This window comes from Vitis riparia, chromosome 14 (genome assembly GCF_004353265.1).
Source record: "Vitis riparia cultivar Riparia Gloire de Montpellier isolate 1030 chromosome 14, EGFV_Vit.rip_1.0, whole genome shotgun sequence".
In the NCBI taxonomy this organism is placed as follows: domain Eukaryota; kingdom Viridiplantae; phylum Streptophyta; class Magnoliopsida; order Vitales; family Vitaceae; genus Vitis; species Vitis riparia.
The window spans coordinates 19,599,792-19,614,869 of record NC_048444.1 but is presented as its reverse complement, the minus strand read 5'-3'; the positions used below and the strand labels follow the sequence as shown (position 1 = coordinate 19,614,869).

Here is a 15,078-nt window from a genome sequence, read left to right as displayed (position 1 = left end):
AATAAATAAATAAAATAAAATAAAAAAAGACTGATAAGATGGAAATTGATCAAAACTTTAAAAAAAAAATATATTAGAAAGATATTACTAAATTAATGATCCATCTAATTTGAATCTACATGATAAATATAAAAGAAATGATAATGTATGTCTAATTTATTTTTTATTTTTTAAAATATTTAGTCTTCATTATTAAGTCACCATGGATTCTAAATAAAATTTATGCAAAAAAAAGTGTTTGTATTGTATATAGATATGTGCTACTTTCATTGAGAATAAGCTCCAAAAACTAATTTTTATATTTAAGTTTCCAAATAAATTTTTATTCTTGAAAATAATTAAAAACAATTTTTAAAACCGGTTTCAAAAATCGTTTTTTAATAATTATTTTTATACATCTTTCCAAGTAAGCCTTTAAATTCTAGCAAAACCTGGACAATGTTATTCGAACTAAACCTAGGTGGTGTTTGTTTTTTTACTTAATTCTAAATAGAACATTAATACTTAATAGTATTAAATATTAGGTTATTTGTTTTGGTAATATTTTATTTCTATTAAGTATTAAAAAGTAAAGAAAAATCAATATGTTATTTTTTTCTATTTAGAAAAATGTACATATTTTGGCTTTTTCTATTTAGTAAAAAGTTTATAATGAATCATGAAAAAGTAAAAAAATAAACAATCTAAATTTTGAAAACAAATTGCTTTCAGTAAAAAGTCAAAAAAACAAACACCACCCTAGTCTCATCCTAGACCGAGATCTCTCCTAAAATTTCATGAAACATCACTTTAAAAGCATTTGTTTAATAGTGATTTTGAAAGTAATTCTTCCATAATTATTTGATAAGTGGCTCTTAAAAAATCGTCTTTTTTTATTTTTATTTATTGTAGAGCTTGTTTTTTGTTTTTGCTCTTCTGATGAAATTTCCGTTTTTCCTAATAGAACGAAGAAAGAAGAAGGATCAATTCTAGTTGGATTAAACATTACCCAAAACACTCATCTAAAAAAAAAAATTAAAGAATCAATTGAAGTAAATTTTTGCCACTCGTGAAGTGATTCTTTTGGGTTATATTCAAACACCAAATAATTTTCCTTAAACCATATTTGGATTTAAAATATGTATATATATATATATATATATATATAATAAAATAAAAAATAAAAAATAAAATTGAACCCGCCTAACATGTGTATGCTTTTCTCAAATTATTGTTATTAGCCACGCTCCCAAAAAACCCAGCCCAATGCCAAATAGGGTATGTAGAGCATAATTTTTCCCATTTTGGGCTGAAAGAGGGTTGAGTTGGGTCGGGCTTGGGCTGAACCGGCCCAGGCCAGGATGCAGCAATCGGACAAAAATATCTTTCATCTGTCTGTATGTCCGTAGCATTTTCGCTGTCTTCTGGAGAAGCTGAGTTTGGTACATTCCTCTCTTGCTCTATCTATCGCCCTAGACTCCAATTCAAGCCACACGCACTTATAATTTCCATCTCCTCTCACCTCACCTGAATTAGATTTCCCACCTGCACTGAAAATTCACAACAAGAAAGAAAATGGTAATATTTTCCCTCAAATCACTTTTCTTCTCTTCAGATTCAAACCCATATTCCCTGTCTTTGTGTCTCTGTCTTTTCAGTTTTTTTTTGTTTGTTTATCCATTTTTCACTTTCCTCTATTGTTTTCTTTTATTTAATCTACTCAGGTTATGTAATGTTTCATTGGGCATTGCACGAATTGACTTAGTTGTTTTGCGTCAGCTGTAGATTTTCATATACTTTATGCTCTTTTTTTTATTTGTTTGGAATTGGGTACATATGGAACCATGTTTATTTTTTCAGCTTCAGGTTGTTCATCCACATTACGAGTAGCAGATTCATGGAATCATAGTGGGCATGTCACAATTTTGATATCTTAGTTCAGTAAAATAGGTGAAGTAGAAAAGGCTAATGAAAATCAGCTATGTTAAAGATGAAATATCATCCTATAATTTACATTCTGTTTGGATTGTTAGAAGTTATTGATATATTTAGTTACTATATATTTATTTATTTAGTTGTTACATCTCTTATTTATTTAGTTATTATATTAGAATTATTTTCTTTCTTTTTAGAAGTAAGACTAAATTAGTCTTCATTTTCTTTTATTAGGTCTATTTAAATTCTACTGGTGTTGTACCCATTTTCAAGAGAATTCATAATAAGAAGTTCTAGACTAAAACAGCAAAATAAAATACGATAAGATTGCTTGCATTCCAATTGATTAAATTAACTCAAGATTATGCATGCTAAGTGGGAGCTTCTTGGATTTGCTATTGAGATAGTTGTGCTACAGAATTCTGATAAAAAAAAAGGGGCGTTATGCTACAGAAACACATTACATTTACACATGTACACACAAACAACTCATGCTTACTTTTTATCACTTTGTGTGACAGCTAATAACTCTGTCTGTCGTAGTCTATGGGCCTCACTTCTTTAAGTAGTTCACTGGTACCTCTTTTAGTTTGATCCCTTCAGATTGGGGGCCCTTAGCTCTGTGGGGTCTTTTTGGTCAGTAATCTGTGGTATTAGGCGAGCTTGGCCAGAGTTGCTCTGTGGGGTCTTGATGTTGTATACGTCGTGTATGCTTTTTTTTAAATTTAATACAATCTTCATTTACCTATCAAAAAAAATAGGGGTAGATGTTTAGTCTTCTTGAAAAAACAGAAGTGCATTCAATTCTAAGGTTTTTGTCTTATGCATATTTTTTGTCGGAAACAACAAAGTTAATTTAAATGAACTAATAAGTACAAAGAAGGATGCATATCCTTCCAAAACAAACAAGATAAGATGAAATTTTATTATCATTTCAGGGTTATTTAATTTAAAGCTGTTTTTAATTCCCTCTATCTTCTTCGCTGACATGGTAGAACTGCTGTGGACTCTAAACATGGGACTTCCTTTTAGGCTTCTTTTGGTGTTTGGGAAATAATTTCTGGAAATGGTAAAACAAGATAGCTACTGTACTTGCAAGATAAGATTGTAGGTATTTTGCTAATGGCTATACGTATTCTGAAATGAGGTAATCGACTTCAGTTTGGGATTCCACTTTCTTGGAAATGGGCTGGACAGACCAGCCGCTCACCCACTTAAACAACCTTTTTGATGAAATAGCTAGCAGCATCACAATCATTGTGATATTATATATCATTTGATGTGGGCAAGTTTCTTTCTGATTTTGTTTTCCTTTAAAAAAAAAAGGAGCTTGGAAGAAGCGTGAACTCTAGCATATGTTGAATGTAAAGGGTAGATACCTTGATTAATTAAAAACTGATTTTCAGTTATTGCTGATGCTGTTGCTGCTGCTATTATTGTTGTTATTGTTATCGTCTTTATGCTTAAAAATAGGATGAAGATGTTAAGAACCTCAATCAATATAATACCTATCAAAAAAAAAAAGAACCTCAATCAATATAAGTTCGTCCCGCTGAAACTTGAGGCGTTGGCTCAAATTGTACTACCAACATTCCAAACCGAAATTTGATTCCTCCAACATGAAAATTGATTCCATTCCTCAAACATGCTAGAATTTCTTCTGCTTCAATTTGTCATCTGATCAACTCTATGCAGAATGAATTTATCTCATATGCTGATATAGTCTCTTTTCGTTCCTCCATTCCCTATATTAAGTCATAACTTTCTACATTTTCCTTATTTGTGCAGGAAAAAGAGGCGAAGAAGGAAGCTTTTAGGAAATATTTAGAATCTAGTGGAGTTCTTGATGCTCTAACCAAAGGTTCTGCTGTATTTAACTTTCTGGATTATGAATTACTAAAATGCAGTTGGCAACCTATTTATGAATTTCCTGTCTCATAATGTGGGCTTTTTTTGGGTGTGTTTGTTGTGCAGTCCTTGTTGCACTATATGAGCAGAATGACAAACCCTCCTCTGCTGTTGAGTAAGTTCATCACTGTGGTTCTGGGCATTGTGTTCTTGAAAAACTGAAACAATTTCAAATTATTTATTGCCAGCTTTTGGATTTCCATTAAGGATTAAAATCTATACTATCATATTTACCATATTAATAAAAAAAGGAATCGGCAACTGGTGAAAGGTAAATAATCCAGTTTAGCAAAGACCATTGAAAAACAAGCTTGGAAAATTCATACCATGTCTCAGCTGAGTAGGGGATTGTAATGGCTTGGAGATATGATCTGTAGTAATATATGTAAATACATTTAAACAATCATACTCACACATGTAAATATGTAATATTGATCAAATGTCATAACCTAACTTCTTATATATTTTGTCTTGCAGGTTTGTCCAACAGAAGTTAGGTGGTCCAACTGTGTCTGAATATGAAAAGCTACAAGCTGAAATGTTAGATCTGCAAATAAAGTATAATGAGCTCTTGGCAGCGCACCAAGAGACCTGCAGACAGGCATGACTTTAATCACTTATTATGCCAGCATTTTAGCTAACATATATTGCAATTAATGACTGCCACATTGTCTAACTGCTAATTTATATATTCTGATTCTTTTAACAAGTTCCATCACACTTGGATGATGTGTCTAATGAAAAGTTTGAACCCACAAACATAATTGATAGTAAAAAAATAAAAATTTCTTGTTGTGAGCCTATTGGTTCTTTCTTCTCATCTGAGAGAGCGAGTGCGTGTGTAAGGAAGGGAGAGAGACACTGCTCTCTTTCACCACAAAAAGAAAAAGAAAAACAAGGTACCAACAGACACCACATACATCTTACTTATTTCCTTGTTCTCACCTGGGTGAGAGAGTAACTCCATCTCATATCTTACGTGGTTCTTTTTTCTCATTTGCCTTTATGGATAGGGGAGTTCTCAGCCTGGAAAACCATAAGTACCTCCATGGAAGAATACAAATTTGTCTTACCTCATCTCAAATTTTGGATTGATGTCATTGTCTGATGAATGCTCTAGTTACTGCTCTGGAAAAATTTTCCCCTTTTACATAGACAATGCATTGATTGTGATTGCTCTCTGGTCCTGAAAAGTGAATACTTAGGCAGCTCGCTTGTTTTGGTTGACTGTGACCATATATTGGTCAGATATTCTTTTCCATCAATCAAGTCTCTTTACCACTCTTTGAATGTTTTGGATCCATGCCGACTACCATCAGTAAGCAGCATCCTAGATTTTCCTTTCTTCAATAAATGCATTTTGGCTGTGAGATATCAACTTTTCTAATGCATCCTTAAATCTTTCTTTTAACACTTCAAAAATGCTTTTATGAACAATCACAGGGCTAGTAGAACAAAAAAAAATTTGTCTTCAACTGCCTCTCCCTTTTAGGAATGAGAGAAATAAATGCAGTAGTCAAAATTTTCTTAAAATGACATCTATCATAGGATCCCTCAAACACTTTTATGATGTCTTCTTTGATCATGTTCCAACTCATGGGAAAAGCAATGATCATACTTTGCTTTTAATCAGAAACAAAAATTTTATAGCCAAGAATAATTAGGTATTCTCCACACTGAACCTTCATACCCATTCCATCTTTTCAAAATGATTTTTACCTTTTTCCTTTTTCTTTTTGAGGCAAAAGTGAGGTATAACAGTTTAAAAAATGTCTAACATAGTGATTGTTATGAAAGATCAAAATGTCCTTGAAAGTCAGCACTATTTCATCAAAATATTGTGTTGGTGGACCCCAACATGAAACATGAATCAGAAATATCGAATCACTGACTTTTTTTTCCCATTTTTTCAGGTTTTATCAGAAATTTTCTGTTTCTTTTCTAATTTGATTGGGATTTTGAGCAAGTATTCCATCTCAATCCTGCCCCTTTAGAATATATATGAATATAATCATATACATACCTTATTTGGCTTTAATTAAATTAATTTTAATTATTTTGTTTTTGAAATTTCATTCAACAAATTGTTAAAAATATGAAAAAAAAAATCATAATAAGACCATTAATGAGTCTTTCTTTATATATTTTATAGAATTGTTAAATACAAAAGAAATATGAACGTGTAAATAAAATTATTAACATTTTTTTAAACATAAACATATCATCATTATATATAAATATTTTCTTCAACAAAACAATTTTAATATATGTATTATTGTTTGTTTTATCATTTATTAGAGTTTTTCCTAACATTTATACAAGGTTTTATCAACTTCATTCCACTTATATATTTTATCCAAATTTTCATCCAATATTCCCATAAAATCCAATTGTCGATATTTCCATAATTTTTGATATTTTAATCATCGATTGTCATTCCAATATACAAGAATTATACAAAGAGCCCTAACAAATTTAATGTTTTTGTCACCTTCCTCATTACAAAATATTGGACTTTTGGCACCAACTAGTTTCCCTATCCTGCTAAAATGGAAAATTGCACATCGACCTCCAACCTCCTCACACGAGGATAAGCTCCCAATCTCCTAATCCCCCTAGCCTTAGAGACTACAACGTTCCAAATAATTCCTTGTCACACCTCTTGAACCTCCTATTTTAGAGTCTTAAGCTTCTTATTAAAGATGAAGTCAAGTACACTATAGGGAGTCGCATGTTTACAACCATAATAGAACCACTTATTTGATCCAAGCCAATATTGTCAAGATAAAAGTGAACATGTGTGATATCCCACATTGAATAAGGAAAATAGTTTTTAGTACCATATATGTATGGACTTCTCCTAACCATGTAGATGTGTTTTAAAGTCGTAAGGTATAAAGCTCATGACAAAATATATTTGCATGAAAGGAAATGAATTGTTACAAATGATATTAGAGTCAATTCCCAATCTTGATATGGGTCTTTGTCTATCCAACCCTATAAGGGATATCTATCTATATGGCCACGTAATCTTGTGGAACACGACAAAGATGCCCTATTTGCATGGGGGTGATTGTGATAGTCTACATCCGATAGGGGTCTTGATTATGTGAATGCATTTTAAAGTTGTGAGGACCAATTAGACCCAAAACAAACAATATCTGCATAAGGGGGAGTAGGTTGTTACAACATGGTTAGACAAGGGTCTAGAAAAAATACTCGTGTGCTCCTAGGGTGGCATTCCTCCCACTCAACAAAGGGAAAAGAAGCAACCTTACCAATCTAGGCAAGGCCAAATGATCTTGATTATCTCACCATGCAAAGCTCCCCATAAATAATGGCAATGCACTCATATTTTCATCATATTAGAAAATATACTCATACATCATGTTATTATACAAACTCAAATAACACTCCCCACACCCCATCTAAATGGAACATATTCCAAATTTACAACCATAAGCTCATTGTCGATCAAAGAAATCTCTGAATTTTATGAATCCCAATGAGCATCAATTTCATTTTGGCATAACACAAACAAACCTGACTGCCAATCACTGCTGAAAAACTTCCAAAAAATTCTAGAACTGATACTGTGCAAATCAGCATTTCAAGACATTCATCACAAAGCCATTTGTCAAATATTGCAAACCCTTTCTCAACCCCGTTCAATAAAATTCTCATCTACCTGTAATGGTTTGGCCTCGTTGCTTCAAGCAACCATCATGTCATAAATAGCAGGAAGACTATATATCTGATCTATGAATGCTTCCTTCCTAAAACACCCTGCTGATGAAACCCAGGATACAAGAACAAAGGTGGATCTTTGAAAATCCAATCATTCTTCCCCGAAACCCCCTTTGCTTCAGCTTTCAGTAACACCCATCCTAACCAAACACCTTTATCCTCATCACAAACCTCCAATGACATTTTGTCTGTGCTAAACCTTTACCTTTTTCAAAATAACAGTGTTGGATCAGGCTTTGACCATTTCATCTGAAAACCAATTGATGTTTAATGAAAGTAAGTCAAACCTTTTTATGGTATTTGACATCACACCCCATGAGCCTATTCTAAGAGCCATCATTTGGGTGACCCATCCCTGGGCTTAAGAGCAGCATTGTTTCACCCCAACAATCCCTCCCCCAACATGAAGTTCTCATGACTTGAACCCATGATCCTTAGCTCTGATACCACTTGTTCAATCAGGCTTTGACCATCTCATCTAAAAACCAATTGATGTTTAGTGAGGGTAGATCAAATCTTTTATGGCATTCAACATTACACTACACTACCCCAGTGGCCTGTTATAAGAGCCATCATTTGGGTGACCCTTCCTCAGGATTAAGAGCAGTATTGTTGCACCCCAACAAACAGCATCAAGTGCAACCCTCTAATGACAAGACACCTTTACTATGTGCATCTAGGAGACACCTAAACCCTGCACTGAGCTCTTCACTAGAAGCCCTGACCTTGAGACACAACTGCCAACTAAAATTTCCAACCATGACAAGCCATATCACCCTCCAGAATTAAATAAACCATTCCATCTCAACCAATTATATGAAAATAAGAAATTTTCCATGAAAGTTCCATTTGAGAAATAAAATTCTTTGACGAATGTTCATGGAAGTTTTGAATAGAAATTGCCTTTGCAATGAGGTGGTGTCGTGGAAATCTGGGGAAATGAAATCTGATTGGAGTAGTGTGCTGTGTGGTGGTAAATGGGGCTAAACCCAGCAATCTTTCAAGATTCTGAAAGTATTGAAAATTTTCTTCACAAATGGTATAATTTTCAATTATTGGTTGGTCATAATTTTCTCAATCATCCTTTCAAGAGGATTCACAGCTATTTTTGTTACTGGACAAAGGGATATCAGTTTTGAACTTGCCACATGAAGTAGAAAGGAGAAACCATTCGGTCCCCTTAGCTCCATGTCAACTATCTGCCATCTTCCATCTTTGTCTACATTGTCCATGCAAAAAAAACCTTTCCTTGCTTGCAAAAATATACTTTCAAAACTATTTTAGGTTGAAATGGTTATTAAAAGATTCCTAAATTTTCTCTTTTCTCCATGGCTCAGTCTTCCTTCATAATCAAACTTAGCTTGCATCTAAGATAAAAGTGGATTTTAAATTTTTTATCTATACTATATAATAAAATCAATGCCACTTCCCTACTTCTAAAGTCAGGAAGATGCCTCATATTAACTGTATCCATAAAGAGTGCAAGTATGTAGAATAATTCCATTAGTTTTCTCCTCCATTAAGATAATTGTCTGTTAATGACAAACACAGGTTTTTGCCTTCCCTCTTATCTTTTTCTTCTCTTAACCTATTTGAGAAGTCACCTTTTCTTTGTTGCATTGCAGTTTGAGGAAATTAAAAACTCATCTACCACAACATCATCCAAGGAAACCATTGATGAGGAGGCGCCAAAGGATGGACTATGAAAAGTGGAGACAAAGCCTTAAACTTATGGAGTGATACTAGATGAAACCTTCATTTCTGGTTGAACAATGAAGCATTGTGATTGGTTGAGTGTTGTATTGATAGTCTGCACCAAGAAATTCAAGTAGGAAATCGATATACCAAATATGATTTTTTTTTTTTTTTTTTTTTTGTGGGTGTATTTTTATCCTTGCACGATGATTGTTTTTCATCAAAGCATGCTTTACTTCTTTCTTCAGAATTCCATTGGTTTGCATATTGATCAGTCATAATCATGAACACCCACCCCACCTAAAATTACAAATTTGATTCTGTTTCTTGAGCGGTGGCTCTGTTTCTACTCTTCCTTCTGAGTAAATGAAAACACTATCAGGTATATTAATGTGGAGTATGAAAGCTAAAACATTATGGAAAATTATTATGTTTTATTGTCATAGAGGCATGTCTAGAATTTTTCACAAGATTACAGGAAACTTACACACTCCATGTTTTCAGGGAGTCATCTAATGTTCAGTCAATTCATGGTTGAAGTTGAATTTCTGTGTAAGGGAAAACAAAGGGAAATAGTTTACATATCTTAATGACCGTATTTCCTGAAATTTCCTTTGGTAGAGAAACTGCTAAGACAAGAACATAGCCAGCAGGGAAATTATGACAGCAACTGAACAAATCAAGGCCTGCAAGACAATTTTTTGAGGAGAGAAAATCCAGGATCACTATTCATAGAATATGAATTAGGGTACTAAAATTTTCTGGATTCCCAAACAGCCCTACAATTGGAATCATTTCTCTACTTTCTCTACTTACTGCAATTGCAGATGCTGCAAGGCCTGGTCGCTCCCTTGGATCTTTATGATAATAATTTCCAAAATAGAGAACTGTGGCATAGTACCACAGTGGAGGAAACACAAACCCCATGAGGAATCTGCAAAACAGAAAATTTTCCAACCACACAAACCATTGAAGAACAAGAGGGCAGACATAGAATGAAAGTTGAAAGAATCTGAAACTCACGAAAACCATCCGATCCCGCAACCGAAGCACAGCAGCGGCTTGTCATAGAGGCCACCGGAGAGTCCTCCCGTCACGGGGTCTAGCAGTGAGAAAGCCCCTCTCTCTGCATGGAGTTGCACCACCACCACTACCTCCTCCTCTTTATCGTGTTGTTGATCTCCACCTACAAATCCCAACATGGGAATGTAAAAATTGTATTCATGATAATTGATAAGCTTTGTTGATTTGCAGAAACCCAACATGAAAGAACTTGTAACCTTGTTCCATTAACAGAAGCATTTAGAACTGAGATTTTGGTTTGTGGGAATTGAATGATTTTATTTCTGTTTCAATGGATCATTGACAATATTGTCGATGTTTTTAAGGACTGATGAAGAGAAATGAATATAAACTGCCAGGGAGAAGATGCCTTGTTTGAAATTTGAAAGGCTGCCTCTTTTTAACCGAAACAACTGTCACTTTGTTTGGCTCTTTTTCACTGGATTTTCTCATGAAAGTGACACCTTCAATGATTTATTATTTTTTAATATTCTTTTTTTTTTAAGTATAGTACAATATCATATATATCTGCAATAAGCTAGGTAAATCAATGATATTGGAAAAAGGTAAATAAAAAAAAAAAAGGAAAAAAGTCAAAATTAAGGCTCCATCTCAATTTAAGTTGGATCAAGTTTTTCCTTTTTTTTTTGACAAAAAATCCTCCATGAAATACAAACCCGACTTCAATATAAGTGAAGTATGAAACATTTAACTTGATCCAATTTAAGCTATAAGTCTAGTTTTCAATCAAATCCAATTTGACTTTGTTTTCTAAGCTAAGGTTATGAAGTAAGAGTTGTATAACATAGTTCACCTTCTCTTCGTAAGAATTTAAAGATTTGTTTCATAATATTTTTCAAAATAGTTTTTAAAAACTGGTTTTTGAGAATAGTTCTTAAAAACAAATTTTTAATTGTTTTCAACAATGGAATTTTGTTTTATGAAAAATTGTTTTCTTAACTTATTTTTCAAGAAGTTTTTAATCGTCATTCATAACATTTATAAAAAATATTAAAAATACTTCAAATTTATTTTATAAAACAACCTATTTCAAAATAAATTTTGAAAAAATCATTTTCCATTAAAAGTATGTTAACACATGTAGAAAATTGTTTTATATCATAAACAATGGGAAACAATTTTACCAAATAATTCTTTAACCTCTTTGGTATCTAAGGGCATGAAAATATTTTAATGAAGTAGAAATAGTCCTTCGTCCACTCACACTCAACCTTGTACCAATCATTTTAGGGGCATCTTGGCCAAGCTTAATGGCTAATGTCTATTTGATAAGGACTTGTATGGGTTGCAATGTTGTACATACGTTTGATAGTGTTTTATTTTATAAATATTTTTAGAAAAATCACTTATCAAGTGTTTTTTAAAAAATATATATATTAGAAATAATTTTTCAACATCATATAAGTAATTAATATTTTATTGCCAAAAATACTTTCAATTTTTTTCATTTATATCTAAACATTAACCAAATATCAAATAAAATGTTTACGATGTAAATGCTATCCCACTACAAAATCAATAATCGCTTTAAACAAGCTTTAAAGTTTGTTTGGGAGTAATTTGGAGAGAATTGGCAATATTTTTTTATACTTAGAAGGTGTTTCCTATAAAAATGAAATGTTTGGGCAAATTTTTCAAATTCGCATTTAAACATATGAAAAATCACTTGAATTACAATCACTTCATAAGTGATTGTTTTAAAAATTATTTATTTATTGTAAAATATAATATCAATAACATTGTCAAAACATTCTTTTTGTTTCTATCCAAGTATTAAGAGTCCATTTTGCTGTGATATTAGGAAGCACTTTAAGTATAAAAAACATTTTTGAAAAAATAAAATAGGTGTTTGATAAAATTTATAAAATACTTTTAAAAAAATTTAAAATTACTTGTAATGTTAAAAAATCACTCAATGTTTTTAAAACACTTGAAGATAAATCATTTTCACTAAGAACACTTCAAGTAAAAACACCATTACATGCATTTCAAGTAAGAGTGTGTTTGATAGTGATTCTAAAAAACGTTTCTAATACTTGAATGATAAAATTTTTAGGTGTAAAAAATATTGGAAGTCTTAAGAACTTATTTGATAGTGATTCCAGGAAGCGCTTTTAATATTTTTAATACTTTAAATTTTTTATCATTCAAGTGTTAGAAATGCTATAAATATTTTCTAAAATCACTTCCAAATATACACTAAGTATACTTAAAAGCACTTTTAATGGAAATATTTCTAATAAAAGTGCTACATATTAAAACATTTTAACCAATAAATAAATATATTTTAAGTTGTAGATAAGAGCTTTTACAAATTAATCCGAATAGGTTTTAGAATGCGTTGACAGTAATTTTATGAAGTATTTTTAATATTTCTAACGCTTTTTAAAATCAATGTCAAACGTAATCAATTCAATTAAATTAATTCAAGTTTAAAATAAAATATTCGGCATGTGCATCTAGGAATAGTGGCTATAGAGTGAATTCTCTTGGACACATTTTGTTTTTGTCATCCTTATTAATACTAAACAAAACTATCCTTATGTTAGATTCACTCGCTTTTTAGGACTTTGTTTTTTGCCATATTATCTTACACGTGTCTCTAAAAATTATTTTCAAGTCAAAAAAATAAAAAGTAAAAACTAATTCCAATTCTTTTCTTTTGTTATTTTCTAAAAACAAGTGTGTTTTGATAAGTTGTTTTTCTAAAAACACTCTATATATATATATATATAAACTCATAAATAAATTTTAGTTGTTTTTAAAAATAACTTTTCTATTTTAATTTTGTAAAAAAAAAATTAAAATTCACTTTATACTAATGCCAAGTAAATTCAATTAACTTATTATTAAAAATAAAAAATAAATTTAAAATTATTATAAATTAAAAATAAATAGTTTTTTTTATTATAATATGAATACTAATATTATAAATAATGCAATTTTAGATGTTACTCTAAAATATAATATTATCATCATAATAAAGGCCATAATTGAAATTTTTGGTTTAACAATAATAATGATTAATAATATTTTATTTAACATTAATTTAAAAATTATCAAAGTTGATTTCTTTTAATACATGAATAAACAATTTTTTTTTTTAATTACATCTAGGCTTTACAATCTAATTGCGGATATAATATTTTAGTTTTGTTTTGATTCAATCCCCTTAAATTTTTAAAAATTACTAAACTTATTAAAGAATCTAAAGCTTTGTCTCACTTTATTTTGAATCTATCCGTTTTAATTTTGAATCTATTTGTTTAGAGAATTTTTTTTATTAGGTTTGGTATGTATATTATTTATGGTATCAACTTACTAAATTTTTTAGTTTAAAATTATTTTTAAAATTTATTAGACACATTTACAAATAATCTAGTAAGTCTCATTGGACTCGAAATCGGTTTTCTTGTTAATAAAATAAACACAATAATTGAATCAGAAATAAAATTTGTATTGAAATAATGTCTTGATTACAAAAAGTTTAAATCTTGAAACAAACTTGTTGATAACAAATGAAAGATTTTTGAAAAGGGAGAGATCACAAAAAAAAAACTAAGAAGGTTGTTGGGAGTGCTCTTCTAACTCTCACTTGAGTGCTTCTATCTTGCTCTAATCGTCTTTACCTTGCAATGAACTTCATGACTTTATTTATAAAAAAAATCCATATGATTGAAACTTATCGAAATACACTAGATTGAAACTTTTGAAATTCATTGAATTATTTGAGTGGACAACTTTTTGTTTTTTCTTTATTTATGGAAATTCTCCGAAGTCAAAAATCTTTCTTTCATGCTTTTTATCTAGTTTTCCATAAGTTTCTTTTTCTTTAAATGAAATATTTCTTCTCATAAGCATCCACCAGTAACTTTTCCACTAACTTTTTTTTTTTTCACAGTAATTTACATCTCCTTATTTACAAAAATTACATCTTCTCACAACCTTCTTTTCTTATCATTTTTTTTTTTGTTGAAAATTAATAGATTTATTAATGAATTGTATTCAATCTTAATTGATTTGTAGTTTGATTGTCCAAAGAAAAAAATTTAGAAGATTCTAATTCTATGCATAAGAGAAATAAAATAATTATTTTGGATTAGCTTTTGTAGATGAGTTAGTATTAATTGAGTGAGCACGCTTAACTTGTTATTAAATATAACTAATCATGATTTGCTTGATTCATAATCTATTAATTAAAAAAATAGAAAAAAAATATAATTAATGATTAGCCATACACATATACATATTCAATTATTTTTCTTTTATTCTTTTATTCTTAATGAGATGAAAACAACTTCGACTCTTTGACTCTCAACCTTCTCGAAAAGTACATATATATATATATATATATATATATATATATATATATATATATCTATAAATACTAAAAAAATGACTTCTCATATAAGAAAAAAAATATAATTAAAATTAAATAAAAATTTAAATATTTTAAAATTATTTAATCTTAACTTAAAAAAAAAAAAAAAGAATAATTTTAAAATAATATATAAAAATAAATACAAAATATTCAATTTATTTTTCCCTATTTGACCAATTATATAATTAAATCATACCTTCATTTGACTTCCCATTTTTCCACCTACATATGTGAAGATATAATGATGTGTAGGTGTACTTGTATGTGTGTGCTCATCATTTTGGGTCTTGAATTAGGGGTCAAGTTTGAATTTCCACAAAATTCTCAGCATCATTTCCAAAGTCAAATGA

General features: G+C 30.4%; 2 protein-coding genes across 3 annotated transcripts; one reads left to right on the top strand and one right to left on the bottom strand.

Moving 5' to 3' along the window:
• Nucleotides 1–1,401: 1,401 nt before the first annotated feature.
• On the top strand, nt 1,402–9,511 carry LOC117931392 (c-Myc-binding protein homolog). Its single transcript, XM_034852369.1, has 5 exons — nt 1,402–1,557; nt 3,703–3,775; nt 3,889–3,937; nt 4,300–4,423; nt 9,195–9,511. Exons 1-5 carry the CDS (start codon nt 1,555–1,557, stop codon nt 9,273–9,275), a joined length of 330 nt encoding a protein of 109 aa, XP_034708260.1. The 5' UTR covers nt 1,402–1,554; the 3' UTR covers nt 9,276–9,511.
• Nucleotides 9,512–9,559: 48 nt separating this feature from the next.
• LOC117931391 (60S ribosomal protein L18a-like protein) lies at nt 9,560–10,629 on the bottom strand. 2 transcript variants are annotated; one of them, XM_034852368.1, is made up of 4 exons: nt 10,545–10,629; nt 10,288–10,450; nt 10,081–10,198; nt 9,560–9,950 (listed from the first exon to the last, which is right to left on the bottom strand). In XM_034852368.1, exons 1-4 carry the CDS (start codon nt 10,564–10,566, stop codon nt 9,894–9,896), a joined length of 360 nt encoding a protein of 119 aa, XP_034708259.1. In that variant the 5' UTR covers nt 10,567–10,629; the 3' UTR covers nt 9,560–9,893. The 2 variants fall into 2 exon arrangements, with proteins under 2 accessions (XP_034708259.1, XP_034708258.1); XM_034852367.1 differs by lacking the exon at nt 10,545–10,629 and having other exon boundaries at nt 10,288–10,530.
• Nucleotides 10,630–15,078: the final 4,449 nt, after the last annotated feature.